Source organism: Bidens hawaiensis, unplaced genomic scaffold, assembly GCF_021521415.1.
Source record: "Bidens hawaiensis isolate Kalapana, Puna unplaced genomic scaffold, B.hawaiensis_p1.1 tig00017971_1, whole genome shotgun sequence".
Classification (NCBI taxonomy): Eukaryota; Viridiplantae; Streptophyta; class Magnoliopsida; order Asterales; family Asteraceae; genus Bidens; species Bidens hawaiensis.
In genome coordinates, this window is record NW_027492713.1 from 119,805 (window position 1) to 138,286 (window position 18,482).

General features: G+C 35.3%; 2 protein-coding genes and 1 pseudogene across 3 annotated transcripts; 2 read left to right on the top strand and 1 right to left on the bottom strand.

The window, feature by feature from the left end:
- Positions 1-2,409: 2,409 nt before the first annotated feature.
- Positions 2,410-5,296, top strand: LOC143555100 (uncharacterized; annotated as a pseudogene). Its single transcript, XR_013139149.1, has 3 exons — positions 2,410-3,171; positions 4,491-4,583; positions 4,895-5,296. The product of XR_013139149.1 is annotated as an uncharacterized LOC143555100 (transcript).
- A 1,038-nt stretch (positions 5,297-6,334) lies between these two features.
- Positions 6,335-9,705, top strand: LOC143555101 (uncharacterized). Its single transcript, XM_077044726.1, has 9 exons — positions 6,335-6,489; positions 6,661-6,805; positions 6,897-7,065; positions 7,138-7,393; positions 7,947-8,035; positions 8,129-8,311; positions 9,085-9,170; positions 9,253-9,337; positions 9,441-9,705. The coding sequence occupies exons 2-9, from the start codon at positions 6,663-6,665 to the stop codon at positions 9,576-9,578; spliced, it is 1,149 nt and encodes a 382-aa protein (XP_076900841.1). The 5' UTR covers positions 6,335-6,489; positions 6,661-6,662; the 3' UTR covers positions 9,579-9,705.
- Positions 9,706-11,813: 2,108 nt separating this feature from the next.
- Positions 11,814-14,572, bottom strand: LOC143555102 (uncharacterized). The gene is made up of 5 exons (XM_077044727.1): positions 14,268-14,572; positions 12,669-13,463; positions 12,497-12,582; positions 12,216-12,356; positions 11,814-12,119 (listed from the first exon to the last, which is right to left on the bottom strand). Exons 1-5 carry the CDS (start codon positions 14,565-14,567, stop codon positions 11,975-11,977), a joined length of 1,467 nt encoding a protein of 488 aa, XP_076900842.1. The 5' UTR covers positions 14,568-14,572; the 3' UTR covers positions 11,814-11,974.
- Positions 14,573-18,482: the final 3,910 nt, after the last annotated feature.

Sequence of the window (18,482 nt, forward strand, 5' to 3'; positions counted from 1 at the left end):
TTAAATACAAAAAAGAAATTGATTGGTTAGTGATGAGTTTGTGGGTGATCATACATATCATGTCACTGACCTGGGGATGGGGCCACGGTGTTCCAATGACCTTATGTGAGCCACATCAGCGTCACTAGTGAGCCTGAATAACCCATAATCTTCAGCCTAAATAGGGGGCACCTACAAAGTTTCTTAACAACCATAGTAACACTTCACTTGAAATTGCGATGACAATATATGTAAAAGCATTTGAAACGATAAGAGTATAAGACCCGTAAAAGACATCAAACTTGCAAACTGTCTACACACATGACAAATCAACAACCCCCCCCCCCCCCAATATATTATTGCAATGTTTTTTCAAACAAAAATTCCATCACACATTATTTACATCCAACATATATCTTCACCTATTCTACATCATTACCAAATTAACAATAAACATTTTGATAGGGCCCACGTGAACTCGCTTCTAGCCTTTATAAACAACACACAACACATGCTTGATGCTTCCATGGTTCTAAACATCATTTAAGATAGTATATATATTGTATTATTGATTAATAAAACCTTGAATTATTAATTTATCATGCATTCTACAAAATCTTTTTCACTAATTAATATCAAAGAGCACTAATTAGTGGGTAATTGCAATGACCATAAAATAATGATTATAAATATAAATTCCACAAGAGTTTTACTAATTGTAAAACAACTCAACAACTTTACGTCAATCATAAAAAAAACAAAAAAGTTATTCCAATTGTTTTAACTATCACACAATCCAAGTTGCAAACAAATCAAGACAAGCTCAAGTAGGGATGTCCAAACTGCTCGCCGCTCGTCGCTCGTTCGTCGTTCGCTCGAATTTTGCTCGAAAAATGCTCGTTCGATTTCGGCTCGGTTTGGAAGTAAGTCGTTCGGCTCGGTTCGGTTTAAAAGCAATCCAAGCACGAGCAAAGCCTCGCTCGGTTTGGTTCGGTTCGATTTGCTCGAATTATTTTTTATTTATTAGTTTTATATATAAACTGTATGTATATATATAAAAGAATATTATTTTTTAAAGTTTTTAAAATTTTCCTCTTTTGTGTTGAATTCAAAGTTCAAATTTAAACCATAGCCACTCGTTTTATATATGCTTTGTTGTTAACTATGAGTTTTATACAACGCTTTAAAAACCGGTATTTTACTTGTACCGGATTGAGTTAAAAAAATGGTACAACCCGTTGAACCGGGTTATATCGGGAGGTTTAACCGGTTGAATAGTTTACCTTATAATTTCTTATAAATGTAACTTCAATCCATAAATAATCTAAAACTAAATGATTTCTATAACAAAATATAATCCAAAAGTTAATCCATATTAAAAAAATAATGCAAAAACTCTCAATTTTAAAAAAATAGTCATAAAGTTACACGTTTAAATGTTAATTATTGAGTTAAAAGTAATTTTGAAAAAATATGGGCTACAAATATCAAAAATTTCTCGGGCTTAAAACCGGTTTGCCGGTAAAAACCGGTATTTTAGACAAAAACCGTCGGTACGATGTTCTACCAAACCGGTCAAAAATACCGGACTCAAAATACCGGCCTTCTGTGCGAAATTCGGTTTAACCGGTTCAACCGGCCGGTTTGAACCGGTTTTTAAAACACACTTTTATACATTTTAAAGGTGAAAGTTTAGACAATTTAGAGTTGAAAGTCTTGAATTAATGATATTTTAAAGTTTTAGAAATTTAAAATTGGAAACTTTGTACGAAATCAAGCAAAACCAAACCGAACCAAGCCGCTCGGTTTCAAAACCAAACCAAGTTCAAGCATAAAGATATCGCTCGTTTCTTTAGATTCAATCCGCTCGGTTCGGCTCGCTTTCAAACCAAACCAAGTATGAGCATACCCGCGTTCGGTTCGGTTCGGTTCGGTTCGTGAACAGCCCTAAGCTCAAGCTCGATTAAATGCAAATTAAACTCGCTTTAACTTACAAAAGCTCAAACTCAAACTCGAGCTAGAATAGGGCTCAACATATTTATTATTGTTGATCAATTTATATACATTTTTCGAAAAAACCCTAAACGAGTCTAAGCCCGCTTGGGCCTACATGCATTACCTTAAACGAGTCAAAGCTCGGCTCAAACTCAACTATGCGGTGTGAAATTATCACATGGAAGTACAAAACAAAAAAAAATCAAAACTTAAAAAATAAACAATGCTCGTTAAGGCCCGACGAGCCTAACCGACCTGTTTATCCACCCACATATAATTTAACGTGCTTTATATAAGGCTCAAGCTCAATCCAGCTTGTTTCGGATTTAGTAATCCAATAGCAATTCAAGGAGCCAAATGTGTAAAGAAAATATCTTATAATATCACTTAAATGAAAATGAAAAAGAATAATATGCCTGTGGAAGATTAAGATAACGAAACAAGGGTTGACACGTAAGCGTTCCGTCAACACTTAAGCGAAATTTGGAATATCCTTTACCCCCTTATGCAAAATCCATTTTCATCCTATAATCTCTCTCAATCATAACAACATACAACATATATTTTTATTTTCTATTATTTTTAACATTAATCTGTTGATTGATTGATCATGGAGCTTTTTCAAGAACTAGTATTCACAATTTCATTCTCTCTCATAGTTTCTTTGTTAATCGCCAAGCTATTTGCAGCTACTGCTGCTGCTGCTGCTGCTGCATCCAGTTCAGATGAAGAAAAGATTGATAAAGAATGGGTTGTTTGTGATTCTGAAAAAACCCATGTGGGTGTTGAAGATCCAGGTGTTGATGATGAATTGGGAAGTGGGGTTGTGAAGAAACACGATGAAACTGTCGGTGGAGTTGGTGCCCACCAGGTGTTCGATGAAATGCCTGAGAGAAATTAATTGGATGATGCCGGTGTTAATCCGGTGGAAATCGATAAGGGTAATGTGGTAGAGTGTGAATCATCAGCTATTGTTGATGATGATGATGGTGATTGGCAGGGGATTGAGACGACTGAGTTGGACAAGAGGTTTGGAGCTGCGGTCGCGTTTATGGACTCGAAGAGCGGTGCTGATCGCGTTAATTTGGTTGATAATGAAGTGAAGGTGGAGTTGTATGGGCTTCATAAGGTTGCCATTCAAGGGTCTTGCTTTGAACCGCAACCGATGGCTCTCAAGGTCTCCGCTCGTGCCAATTGGTATAAAGATTTTAACTTTTTTTTACCCTCTTTAGCTAGTGTTAAGTTAAGCCAACACCACTCACACACTATTCAGACATAGACACTACTAGCGTGTCATACATTCCGTATGATCATACAACTTATGAGTTATGATAGGGCGAAAGTGGTCAAACAAGCCATATGATAGTCGCTAGTCATTAGGCCGTATGATAGGGCGAAAATAGTCATGATTCATATGAGGGTCAAATAATACAGTCTGTATGATGTGTTTGACCAACAAAGAAATGACTGATGTCTCCACTGACAAAGCCATACGTCATGTATGACCTTTTTCGCCATATCATATAGCTAGTATGGCATTATAGAAAAGGTCATACGGCCTCGTATAATGTGTTTGACTGACAAAGTAATTACTGATGTCTCCACTGACAAAGCCATACTACGGCACATATGACCTTTTTAGCCATGTCATACAACCTATATGATGTGACAGACAAGCTGGTGTAAGCTGGTGTAGTAGTGTGCACTATTGGGTTGGTTTTTATATAGCAAGACCCCGTCCATAGTTACCTAAACCGCGGTACGCTCCGGTACGGGAACGAAATACGGGTACGCAATTCGCTAAACGTGACGTATTTGGTACGGAGGGGGGTAGGTTCATTTCGGTACGAACCGGTACGGTGTACCATAATATCCGGTTCGGTGTACCCAATTTAAAACAAAAATTACCAAAACAATAATTCCATAACATATTATCCAAAAGAGATTATCCATAGATCCATAACATAGTACAATATTATACAATTTAAAACAAAAATTACCCATTTTTTTGACGGAACGCTAAAAAACACTGAACCCTAATCGATGCGAACGCTAAAAAACGATCCAATTCACGAATTTCACATCACGGAAACACGATTTCATTACCGAATTGATTGATTAAATTACCGTATCGGATCGACGTACCATCGGATTTGGTACGCGTTCAGTACGCAATCGTATTGCGTTTCGGCATAGTGCGTACCAGTACGCAATTCGCGCTACTTGGAGCGTATTCGGTAACTATGAGTCCCCGTATTTCTAGTGATTAAGGTCATTAACTACCGCATTTACATTTATATGAATCCGCAAACAATATAAAGTTTGAGTTTTTATGTGTCAAGAATAATATGCAAGAGGTAATAATATGTGAATTATGATAATTAGCATTATTTAAATAACCGTGAACAAGTGTGACAACAACGTGGAATTGTTCTGTATATGTTATTTTAAGTCATTAAATTTGGTGCTTTGTTTTATGATTCATATTTCATAATATATATTTAACCGTTTGTCAGGAATTCATGGAAACGTTTAGAAAATATATAGGGCGAGAGGAAGCGATGGAACAATATATAGCTCTTCTTTCTCAACATGTTCCAGATTGGATGGTAGGAACAATTTATTTTCATGCTATTAAGAAATTAATTTATTCAACTAGTAGCCAAGTAGCCAATATTATCTTTGAAAATAAGAAACCTTTAAAGACAGAATTGGATGTATTATCCTATCACAAGATTTTGTCTGGTAATCTTTTCAGCCTTGTGGGTCATGTTGGGGCTGATTTTGGACCTTAGTAAAAAGGTTACATAACATAATAGGGTTTATTTGGAAATCTCAATTATTATTTTTTTAATTTGTTTTTTAGGGCAAACAATGACAAGAAGTAGTTGTATCTGGGTTGATCTTGGCTCCTTGGCAGTTGGCAGTATCTCTCGCATTATCGGGGTCTAACTTGAAACTGCAACATTTGTTGTCTCCATGAGTTAGGCTATTTCCGGGCGTATAAGTATATAATAATAATAATAATAGCTTTATTGTGTAAATGTGTAAATATGAAGGTGGCATGATTGTTTATGTTATGGCTAGCATTTTGGATGAAAATGCTAGAAATGTTTTATGTTTTGTATCTAATTTACCACTGTTATTGTTGGGCTCCTCAAAGTGTATTGATTGGTGTTGGTTGATTTTAGAGTTTGTGTGTGCGCGTGAGCGTGTTCTGTGTGTTTTCTCATGGTTTCAGAAACATGTGTATAATTATTTTCATTTTTGTTTTTATTATGTGTTGTGATGTGATACTGGATGTTGCTATATCAAAGGAAGATTTGTGTTATGAAAAAAAACCCATAAACAAGATAAATCAAACCAGAAACTGGTATTTTGTTTTGTTTTTATATTTTTAGTTTGTTAATGCCCTTATTATGACAAAAAAAAGAACAATCAAACATTATAAAGTTGTAGGTGCCATATACATACAATGAAGGATGGCACCTACAACGCTACAAATTGGTTACAAAAAGGTTACTGTTTTTTTTTTGCTTGGTGAACTTTTTTGAAGAGAATCCTACTTTGGATGCGCTAGAAGCTAGTGGTATAGACATGGCATCGGATCATGTTTTCTCCAACTGTGAACTGGCTTAGTATGTTTCGGACACACGTAAATCTTTGGTGTACAACGCCTCCGACACTTGGCCAATGCAAGATAAGAAAAAGAAGTTGATAAAGTTGATTTTTGTGACAACGTGTTTGTGTATTTTGCACACCCGTAACAACAAAATCTTCAACAAAAGGTTGTCTCTGTAAAAAAAAGTACTTAAATAAGTTAACAAAATCAACAGCTTCCTTTGGATTAGGAACATAGAAAATTATATATATATCTTGATTGGTAAAACCAGTGTAGTTTTGATTTAAACAAAATTTCCTTAGTAACCTTCTTCTAGATATTTTTGAGAACGACGACTTTTTTGTATTTAGGTTATCACACTCTTTAAATTTGAAGAGCCTCGATGTTTCACTCTGGCCAGACAATGTTATCTTAACCGGGCCCACATTGACTTGAGAGTTTGACATGAACGTTCCCAGGAAACTTTAACAACTCTCTAGTTTTTTAAATGTTTATTTTTTTAAATAAAAATACTAACAAAATATGAAATTCGGAGTTACCGGATCTATGTTTGGCCCATTTTGACAACAAGTAGTATTTGGAGAAGGGGCTGGGATCTAAGAAATCGGAATCCGGGAGATTTCAGCGGCATAATCAATCAATCAACCACCGATCTGATCTGAATTGAATTGAATTGAATTGAATTGAATTGAATTGAATGGGAGGAGTGGTAATTGAGAGTGAAATATGGGAAAACAATCAGAAGCCTCTATCAATATTCATATTCATATTCATATTATGCTTACTCTCACTCATCTGCTTACCTCACACCAGAATCTCCACCGTCTTCTTCGATCAGCCATCTTCTTCTTCTTTTCAGAGATCCTTTCTTATTATCTTCTGCTTCTCTTCAGGTCACTTCACCTCACTTATTATTATTAACTCTATATTATTTATTACCTCTAAAATTCATTTCATTTATTTAGTATGACCAGTATGACATGGTGTGTGTGTGTCTATAACATGACCTATTAGTTATTAGAATTTGTTGATAGTTTGACTGCTGATATTTGCTTTTACTACAGTAATGGAAGGTATGTGGTCAGTGTTTGGAGAATACGAGATGGTGTGCTTTGGTGTAAGCAAGGACCAAATGGTGTCGTCTCTCATCGTTGCTTCTGCATCTGCACTCATTCCTGGAACTTGTTTAGGCATAATATCTGACCTAATGTATGTATGCATACCTCCTTCCATTCTTTTTCATTAAACGCCTTAAATGGATTCCAATTAATATATTCTTATGCCTGATTTGTATTCACAGAGGCCGAAAGAAGGTTTGCTTGATGTTTTGCATTTTACACCTTTTTCTTGCTGCTTTCAAAAGGTTGTTCTCATATCCAAGCATTTGGTTAGCAAGTGTTTGCCTTTCTGTATCAAGTTCGGTTTTTTTATTTGGATTCGAGACATGGATGGTGGCCCAACATGACAAGGTTCGTGCTTTTGGCCTTTTTCATATTTCACTCATCGTGACACATATTGTAATAGTATTGTTTTAATGGCAGTTAGGGCACAGGTTGGATTCGTTAAATGAAATGTTTTGGCTAATGACCTTTCTTGAGTCAGCTTCTTTGATTGGAAGCCAAGTGGTTGCAAATTGGTTGGTTGGTAATGACTTTGAGAAGAACATGTTTTCACCCTCAACTGCCACTGCTTTGCTGGCAGTTGTGACCATCATTTTTATTGCGAGAGAGTGGAAAGAATCTTCACCTGCAAATTTTAAGGATTATTGGACATCATTGAATACACATATCTTTTTCGGTAAACACTCGAATCTCTCTCTTAGTATTACAAGTTATTGAACGAAAATGAATGTTTTCAGGTTCATTTGTTAATAGTATAAACGAACATAACTGAATATGATGACAAACATAACTAACAAACACCAATTAAAAGTACACATGAACATAAATATGTTGGGCCTTAAAGTTTATTAAAACTAGACCAGATTGTAATGTGCCTCAAAAATTAGATGACTTTGTAAATAAATGAATTTAAACAAAGGTAAACTAATGAACATAAATGAACTTAAACGAACGAAGATAACAGACATAATGAACAAATGTTCACGAACATAAATGAACGAATGATACATGTGTTCATGTCATGTGTTCATGTTTGTTAGTTTAACTAAATAAACAAGAATTTTTGTTCATGTTCGCATGTTTATTAAGTAAACAAACTCTCTGGCCGAATGGTTCACTGAACATTCAGTTTGTTTACAGGCCTAATGATTTGGTTTCAGGTCATAACCGAGACAAACTGATCGATACTCGGTTACTCACCCCTAACAAACATGACATAATATTTGCAGATAAACGAATATGGTTATTGGGCTGGGCCCAATCTTGCGTTCAGTTCTCGGTTGCAGCCTTTTGGATATTGTGGGCCCCAACCATAGTGGTATGATTCAGAATTTCACATCATACATTCATTCCACGCATTCAAATAAATCCACCTTTTAACATCAATTTCAAATTATATGTTGATTTTTAGGCCGATGGGCGGGAAGTTAATCTAGGCATGATATACCCGTGTTTGTTGGGAGCTAAAATGTTGGGAAGCACAACGTTTCCATGGTTTATTAACGGGCCGTTACCCTTACGTACCGAAGATTGTTTAGTATATGCGTTTGTTATTGCAGGCATTGTTCTGTCTATAGTAGCTTATGATTATCAGGTACTTTTTTTTAATATTGCATTGTGATAACCATTAGGCTTGTAAACAAACCGAACGGACACACATGGAGCATGTTCGTGTTCATTTGTTTAACTTTTGTTAAGTGATCGAACACGAACAATTAAACAAAAGGGATTTTCTTGTTCGCGTTCGTTAACAGTATAAACTAACGTTCACAAATGTAAACGAACGAACATAACTGAAGTAAAACCAGTTAGAGGTAATGTGAGAATAATGTTTTGGGCCTAAAAAGTTATTAAAACTAGACTAAGTTTTAATAGGTCAAAAACTTTTTAACGAATATGTTAACGGTGTTATGAACAAACATAAACTAATGAACACAAAATGAATTTAGATGAATGAATGTAAACAGACATAAATAAACGAACATACATGAACTTTTAGTCGAACGGTTCACAAACTGTTCATTGTGCTTTTGGTTCATTTACAGGCGTATGTGTTGGACCTAAAATGTTATTTAAACTAGACTAAGTTGTAATAATTCAAAAAAAAAATTAATGAATATATTATCGACCGTAAATGAATGAACTTAAACTAACGAACATAAAAGAATTCAAATGAAAGAACGTAAATGTTCACAAACATAAATGAACGAACGAGACATATGTTCATGTTCGTTCGTTTAACTAAGGGAATGAATTTTCTTGTTCATGTCTATTCGTTTATTGAAGAACGAGACCATCCGGTTTGTTTACATGCTTAATAGCCATTGCTACTTTACGCGCTAATCATCGGGTTTAAAAACTTGGTAGGAAATTGGAATTCTTGTTGGGCTTTTTTGCTTGTTTCATGTTTGTATCGGTTTGGTTTTACCTTTGTTGGCCCGATTGAGAACTTTGTAAGCTATTATATATCAACTCTAAAATTATTTTATTATTATTTATATATCCATTAAGCGGGCCCACTTGTTTTACATGCAGGTACGTGCCAAATGAGTTGCGTGGCGGAATGATTAGCCTCTCTTTAGCTCCTGCAAATGCAGCAATTCTTTTGTGCCTGATTCTGGTATGCAACTAACTCTTTTTTGTTGACGGGTATTAAATGGGTCAGGTTACGGCTCAACCCCGAATGTTGGTAATTTGTGTTGATATGGTTAGTTATGTGACAGAGGGGTTACAGTGGGACCATCGAGAATTCAACAATAATAGCATTTGGCGCAATCGGGTTGTTCTCAGCAGCTGCTTGCATGCATTTGTTGAAGCAATCCGGTAAACATTCACCCCATCAAAACTTTCACAAACATTGACTGCATTGTTTATATGAGCGCCTATATGTTTCGGGTCTGGCTGACCCGACCCACTTGGGGTAAGAAGATTTAGAGTTTGGACGGAACTCAAGTTTTGAAGTTAGCAGTAGCGTGGCGGGTGAACAAAAGACGGGTTTTGTGAATAGTTGAAAAAGGAGTTAAAAGTGATAATACTAAGACGGTGTATTGTAGCTAAGAATTTGATATTTATTATATTTTTATATATAAGGCTGGTAGTCTTTTTAGAAGATACAAGGTTCATATATGTTGTGCACTAAATAATAATAACTATTACCTCAAAATCGGTGCATTGAATATATATATAAAAGATACTTAAATTGATTAATGGGCAGTAACATCTCAATTAATATCAACTTAAAGTAGCTTTTAAACTTTTCTTTTGCTGTCATCTTCTCAAAACTTATTTCTTTTGATTTTTCAACATGAACTTTCATAAACAATATAGAATCATTACCTCAGTGGACACAAGCAACTTCAAGCCTTCTGTGCCATCTAGTACCACCCCCACATAGGTGCCTCAACCGTGCTTCCAGGGTCAGAAATCGCAGATAATATCGGATCGATGACGGCTCTAGTGGAGCGGCTATCATGGGTGTGGGGTGCATTAGTGATTTGACTAGTTTTGGATCTTATGAAGCATGCATACAAAGGGAATTGAGGAAATGTGCTCAAACTCTTCAACTGATATGCTAGTATTTATAGAGCACAGACTCCTCTTAGACACCTATATACATGTCTATTCAGTGTACTTAACACACGCAACGTTTTAATAGTTTTTAGATGTTATTTTCGTAACTTTATTTGACACTGTCGGCTGAATGCCACTAATATCAAAACAAGTTTATAATTTGACTACTTATGATAAAAAACAGTAGTGCTTTTTATATAATTTGTGAGTGTATTTTAAATAAGAAACTAAATAGATGCATCCACGTATAAAGCTCACTCATAAAATAGGGGTGTTGGAGGCGAGATGAGTGATGATGGCAAACCTTACCTCTTCTGTCTAGGATAGGCAGCTCCCAAAATGTTATTTAAATAATATGTATAATAATAATATTTTTTTTTTGTCATATAGAATATAACCAATTTTATCTGGTAATCAGATATACCCCCTTGCATGAAAACTTGTTCCAAGTTTCAGGAAATAAATAAATGATCAGTAAACAAGTTAATGTCAAAGAAAATCAAGTTAAACGACTCGTTGTTTAGCTTCTTCGTATGCAGGATCCTCTATGGTTTCTACTAGCTTCAGGATCAGTATTCATTAGTTATGAGGATTTATCTGGTATGTCTTACTGATTTCATAACACTTTGCTCTGATACAATAATAAATTTCACATAAGAACACTATGTAGAGAAAACTATGTATCTTGTGATACATGTAGCTAGGTAGCTATAATAGTTGATACAACTAACTTCCATAACTATCTAACTAACAAAGTTCATTTCTTTCCTAAATTCTTAAACCGAGAAGACCCCAGTCGAACTCCCCACCCACGACCACCAGCCCGTAAGCAACCGTAGTACCCACCGCCAAAGTAACAAAGCCAAACAAATCAGATTTTTAGAGCCACGAGTTGAAGAACCGAAATGGGGGAGGACACAAACTGAACAGTTGAGGAAATTTGTTTCCAGGTGTGACGCCAACTAACCTGATTACTGCGGTTTCATTGATCACGTTTCCCACATTCATTTTTGATATGAAGATAAGTAGTCTAAATATGAATTACAGTAAAAACAGAATTCTTATCTTTTTAAGATGTATTGGGTCCTAAAAAAATTAATTTGAGACCAAAATACTTTTTATAGTAGAGCTACTAAGATTACCTTTGGATGTGAAGGCTGATGATTAAAGACCAGCCTGCTGCAGGGACAGATGCTTTCATGCACCAGCAGGTAGACAATATTGCAAGTGGGCGGACCTGCTCAAGTAATCAGAAACAAAACAGAAGCCAGAAAACATTCATACGATTCATAGACACATATGCTTGCATTTTTTAGATGCTGAAAGAAAGACTGCAAAGAATGATGTGTCATTTGTCTCTCTCTCTGTGTATTTATAGAGCATTTAAAGTACACTGGAACTACATGACTTTCCATCTTAATTTTACATCTTTCTTGCATTACAACACATGATTTTACATAATCAAACTACAGAAATTTCAGAAAAGACCTATGATGGAGAAGTACCTCCACTGCACATACTTATTCATATTCCTGATCAGCATAGCAAATGAACACTCAAGTTTTCCAATGTGATCACCAACTTTTTTGCAGAAGACATAATCCAAATGACAAGACTTAGCCATCTGATATACAAATACAGTGTTGGATATGCATCTGCACAGGCCATAATCAGATACAGGCTCTTCCTACATAAGTTTCTTGCACCAAATGTATGCTTCAGACATTTTCCCTTCAACTATATCTCTAACCGTTTGTTTATTCCTTTTGGTGTCTTCTATATCTAAAGTTCGGTAGGCAAGAGCTAGCAAATACATGGCTGGATGAACCCTCCTGCGAGTCAAAAGATAATCTTATTGCCTGAATCCTTTTTAGGCCGTTTAGATTATTATAGTGAGTCTATTAGTGTGTTTATAACTTATAAGTTACCTTTCAGAAGGTTGACTGAAGTCAACACCATCCCAATACCTCTGAGACAGTACGGTCTTTCCTTTATTATCCTTCCCGTATGTCTCAACATACCAACCACCAATGTCATGCAACCCACAACGAGGCTCGAATAACCAGTACCTGATCATTAAAAAATCGAACCATGAAAAGAGTACTGAGTACGTCCTATAAATCCCAGATCAATTGATTTATATAAAGTTAATAAATCCCAAACAGACCTGTTATAAGTATTCAGTGAAAGATCAAAATATGAGCCTTACTTGCTTGGTGGTAAGCGCGCTCTAGTGCATCTACATTCACAAACCGAAACCTTGTCTCCCAGTTGATACCAGTGCATATGTTTCACCTGAAATGAATTTTAAAGCTATCTATGAATTTCAGTTGAATCTGACAAAGGTTAACTGGCTAAAAGAAGGATAGTAGAACACACACCAGTAGTGTCCGATGAATCATAACCGTGTGCGTCTTCACGCCACAATTATTATAAACAAAGCAAGAGCCTTCTTCCCCGCTAGTCCCTAATCCTATTATGCTTCCCAAAAACATCTTATTTTCATTTGCATCTTCCTCGAAAGCATCTTTACAGTCATCATGTAGATTCAGATAAACATGTATATGATCTTCACATTCTTCATTTGACACGTCAGCAGTGCAACCCTTCTGTGGGACCCTCTTTGCCACAGCAACAATCTTTCCTGATACATGCAACTCCAGGTCTTTGTATGCGTCACATATTTGATCCTTGTGGTTATCATAAGCTCTGATTTGAGTGTGTGAGTCACGATACCGGGAGTGTGATAATTCAAGAACCGTTTTAGCAATGCATACTTTACCAAACAGGTCTCGCCCAGAAACCAAATGCAGGATCTCACGAGTTCCGGGAACGGATCTTACATCAGCTTCAAAACAGTTGGGAAGGAAATCTAATGATTGAATAAGAGGACCGTAATATGCTGCATTTATGGCCGAGTAAAAATCGTTTTGTAGTACGTCAAAGTTGGTTGCTTCGTGACTTTCGTCCATTATTCTCTTCTTGGATACGATATCGTTTATGGCGTATCGATACCATTTTAACCATTCGACAACTTCCATCTGGTTTTCTGGTGTTTCGTAGGAGGATTCATATGTGTACTTTTGGGTACCTTGTCTTGTGTGTTTTCTGATAATTACCTTTTGTGAAAATAGATATTTGTCATAGTGTGCTCTCTTTTCGGTATCTGATAATATCTGCATTCAATTATTGAAAAGAATTAAACTCCATTTTCAACTGGGCAGAGCTAAACAAACACCGCTAACACACTATCCATACACCACAAACGCGTCAAACAGGCAGTGCTAACTATGAGGCAGGGCTGGGTGGTCGACCGACCGTGAACCGACACCCCGATAGGCCCGAAATTTTTCTTTTTTAAATTATATATATATATTTTTGAAAAAAAAATATGTATCCTTAATTTTTAAACCCAATTACTCAACTAATTTAAGGTCCAAACTTTTTCCCGCCTTAGGCCCAAACTTCACGATTCTTGGAGACGGCGCTGTAAACAGGCTGTGTAGTAGGGTGTAATATGGTCAAAGGGCCATTTTATAAGCGAAGATGGTGATATCATATGGATCGTATGAGGGCCAAATCATACGGACCATATACCGTGTGTTGACTGCAAAATGTATGACCTTAATCGCCCTACCATATGGCCCGTATGAGGTGACAACCTCTGGTGTGCAGACTTGTTTAGACATCATACGGGCCGTATGATATGATGTGACAAGCAGATACTTACTGTGCATCATCAAAGGTTAATGGTATAGAGCAGTCAGTCAGTGAGTGAGCTTAAGTTTCGAAAACGATTATCTATGTACAGAATGGATGAGGTGGAATAGATATTGAATATTATTATGTTTTTGCCTATATATTATGAATCATTTGAGTTCAACAACCTAATTAGCAGCAGAGCAGAAGCATATGATAATAATAATAATAATAGTATTGTAATAGAATTGAATTAGATAATCAATTGGAATACCAGCTACCTCATAAGCAGCGAGAATTTGAAGAAATCGATTGGAGTTATCTGGCGATTGAGATTGAATAAGATCGGGATGCGTTTGCTTTGCCAATTTCCGAAACGAAGCCTTAATTTCTGTAAACGAACAGGTTTCGGAAAGCCCTAGGACGTCATAAGCGTTCTTACCGGACAATTCCGGTGGCTCAACCGACTCAGCGTTAGTGCTTCTATTGCGAATTAAATAACACAAGAAGCCATTGGTGATGTTGTGATGCCGGTGCTGACGACGGCATAGGCTCAGCAGTAAACGAGAGTAGGAAGCCATTGCTGACGATGGCTTTCTTCTTTCTTTGAAGCTTAAGTTTAGTTAATTTACTTTTCATGTGTAACTGAAAATTTCAGTTACTCTACCCGGTAAAAAAGTTATTCGAAGATGTCGAGGGAGCCGGACGAAAAAATGCATTAAAAATACCGTAAACAGAGGGGGCCGAGATCAAATATTCGGTTGAAAACGGGTAAATTTACACTACATATAAAAATGTCGGACGAAAACGGTGGATTTACACTATTGCGCCTAAAAACGGAATAGTTGGGGCCACCCCTGGCCCCAACTATAGTTCGCCACTGGGTCTCATCTATAACATAAATTTAGGTTTCACGAAGGTGGGTTCAAGCTTGAGTTCGAAACTAAAGAGCCAGCTCAGCTAGGCTCGGGTTCGATTTCAAAGTTAAACGAGCTGAAGATCGAGCCAACAAGCCGTTCTTGGGTGAAGTTCGGGCCAGCTTGTCTCAGGTCGTTTCGAACCAAGTTTTTTTAGCTAATTTTTATTGAACGAGCCACGAGCTTTTTGAAGAGCTCTATAACAATTAGATTTAATCATTTTTTATCTCTATTGTACTATCTGAAATTCCTAGACCAACATTCTCCATCTTATTTGACTTTGTTACTACATAGATGATCATGTTTCTATGCATACTTATTAGTAATATTATATGTGACTTTACTTTAGGAGTTGTATCACTTATATTGTACTTAACCCAACACAACAGGCTTTGTCTCATCAGTGGACTCTATCGGCCCAATGGTGCTAATAAGGGAGCAAGAATGTGACACTCATAAATTTTGTTGGTCATTAGGAATGATCGTGCTTCTTATGAATTGGTGAACTTTTTATTCGTTCGGTTTTTATACCTTTTCACCTAATGTGTAATTACTACTGCAATTTACAAAGTGTAAGGGGACTGTTCATAGAATAATATACACACACAATTCTATTAATATGAATTAATGTAACTAATCAAAACATTGTGGAGGTTTAGGGGTGGCCGGGTGGGAACTTGGGCTTGGTGAACTTAGGTTTTGGAAGATAAAGAATGCACTTTGGTTCAAGAGAATTAGTCCACTTATAATATTAACAAAACGTAACTATGGGAGGTTGGTGAGGAAATAGTTGAAGATGATTGGTCCAATATTACAAAGGTGTATAGCTTCAGGAATATACGGTATATGATATACGAGCAATCTATTTGCATGACTCATAATTTTACTGACAAACTTTGCCATCTATAGGCCTATACGAGTCCTATAGATGCTATATAGTGTGTAGATATAACATCCTGGTGTCTGTATCGCATGCCTTGTTTTAATCTAATTTTGGTTATAAAAAAACGTAACATCATGCAAAACATGATATTGTTATCTTGGACAAACGAGAGTCTGTTAGATTGTATGCAACATAAAACATTATTATGATATCATTACCAAATGTTATAAGATAATGAAGGGTAGCACGTACGTACAAATATCATATGGATATCTTACGACATGTCATATGTGATTGAAATTTTGTCTTTACTCGTTTATCAGATACAAAACAATTATGAGGGCAACCTTTTCTATGAAGAAGTTAAAATAGTAGTAGATATTATTAACATACATGCATGTAATCATGTATTTGATAGATAATATATTTGTCGGATAATAGAAAGAGAAATCATATATGTTTATTATGCCAACAAAGGATTTAAGTTTCGTCTTGTGATTTGTTAGTTCGAATCTCGAGTTCATCTGGATTTTTGTCTCATCATATGTTATGTCAAAGCTTTATGCTCTTGTTGTAGCACAACGGCTGTCAAGTGGTAGTCAACGGTATGGTTTCCAGGAGGAACATCCATGCTAAACTCTGAAATCAGTGTGTGTCCAATTAAGACAACATAGTTTGGCCAAGGTGAGAACGGACTATTTTAAAATTTGGGAAGTGCGTAAGCTAACATACACGAAAATCGTCGTACCAATAAAAAAATATATTAGTTTACTGCATTTATTTACAGTTTAAATATACTTATCTGTTTTACACAAAAATAATCTTATCTAGTTTTTATTTTTCTTTTTTTTAAAAAAAAAAAGGAAAAAAAAAACCCTTAAACCACAAGATCACATCTAGTTGTCGAGTTGTTTTGTATAACAAACACAATAACTTCACATCAAAACATGTAGCTTTAGGCCACATAAAAATATGTGTTTTTCAAACAACTAAAATATTTATAAAAAAAATGAAAAGATCTCTTTCTCTTTCACAAATACTTAAAACTACTTAATAGGGTCTTGCCGTGTAAGAAATAGTATCAATCTACTCATAAATAATAATAATAATAATAATAATAATAATAATAATAATAATAATAATAATAATAATAATAATTGAGAGAACCACAAGTAAGGACGAAGTGTTCTTCATATGCATCACTATTCTCCAACAAGCTTCTACAAACTTGCATGTGAACGTCTTTACTTTATTACATAAACTGAGAATATATCTTGACCTTTGTGGTTATATAATAATTCAATCATCACCACATGGGCCCCAAGCTTTCAATTATGGCTTAAAAACAAAACACGAAATTAGAAAAAACAAAAACAATAAATATAAATATTATGGTGATAAAGAAAAAAAAAAGATAAGTAGGGTACGAATACGATGGTGTCCTATGCAAGTACTTTTATGTGGTATTATACACACTTGAGAATTTTATTATTTTACAAGCTTACCATAATGCAAGTTACACGATTAAAAGTTACATCAGTCAATTTTATTAAAAGTATCGAAAGTTTTAAATGGAAAGAGAGTTTAGAATTAAACATATAGAGAATATTAACATGTGGACTTGTGGATTTTTTGTACTTACAGAAATATTGGAAGTTTTTTGTGAAAAGAAAGTTTCATAGAATATTTTGATGTTAACATGTAGACTTTTTACGAATGACAAAGAAAATGATATATTGGGCTAATTACATTATAATCATATGTTTATTTCCATTAAATTTGATGTCGATTCTAGTCTCACAAAACATATTTAAAGGGATTCTATAGATACATTTTAGAGGTTGTGTGTTGGATGAACACATGGCTTTGTATTATTGAATGTGTCCTTATATAACACCCATGAAGAGCAACACGGTCTTCCGGTACACTTGCGAGACCAATATTATATGACGTACATTCTCAAAGCGGTAGATAGCTTAAACTTATTTGTGGTTTTAGCATCGATCCACCCGACTCAAACAATGACATCAGTATTGTCCAACAATCTTTAATATTTATAACAGTCTCCAAGCATGTTATATACAGTTGCTCACCGTTCATTAAACGAGTTTCACAAGAATTGAGTTTGGCTAAGATCGACAGTGTTCGAATTTCTAGCAAGGTAATCTTGAATAGCCTATGAGCAATTCAAAAGAGGTATACTCTCTAACCAATGATAATGAATAACTCGCATAGGCTTAGCGTGAAAATTCTCATAAAATAAACTAAAAAAAATGTAATTTTATGTTACAATAAATTATTGTAATATGGCTAGGGATATAAAAATATTGAATTGAGTTGGGACACGAGCTATGAACTTTAATTAATATTTATTTTAAAGTTTCAAGTTAAAATATAGCTAAGATTATATTTTATAGTTTATTAAGGAATATTAAATTCATAAGAAATATTTAAAAGTAAATAAACTAATCTGATTTGGTATTTGCTTCTAGAAGCCCAAACCTTTACCCGTATGCGCGTTAAAAGATCATACAAAACAAGGGGAACAAACAATCAGAAATCTTCGCAAATTTGTATCTTCTCTATATTTAATTGATATATATTATGTATCATTGAAGAAACACTAAGTGACCCGGTGCAGATTATAGATAATCTGAGGGTTAAGTAATGTTTCCCATGAGAATGAGGTCCAACAG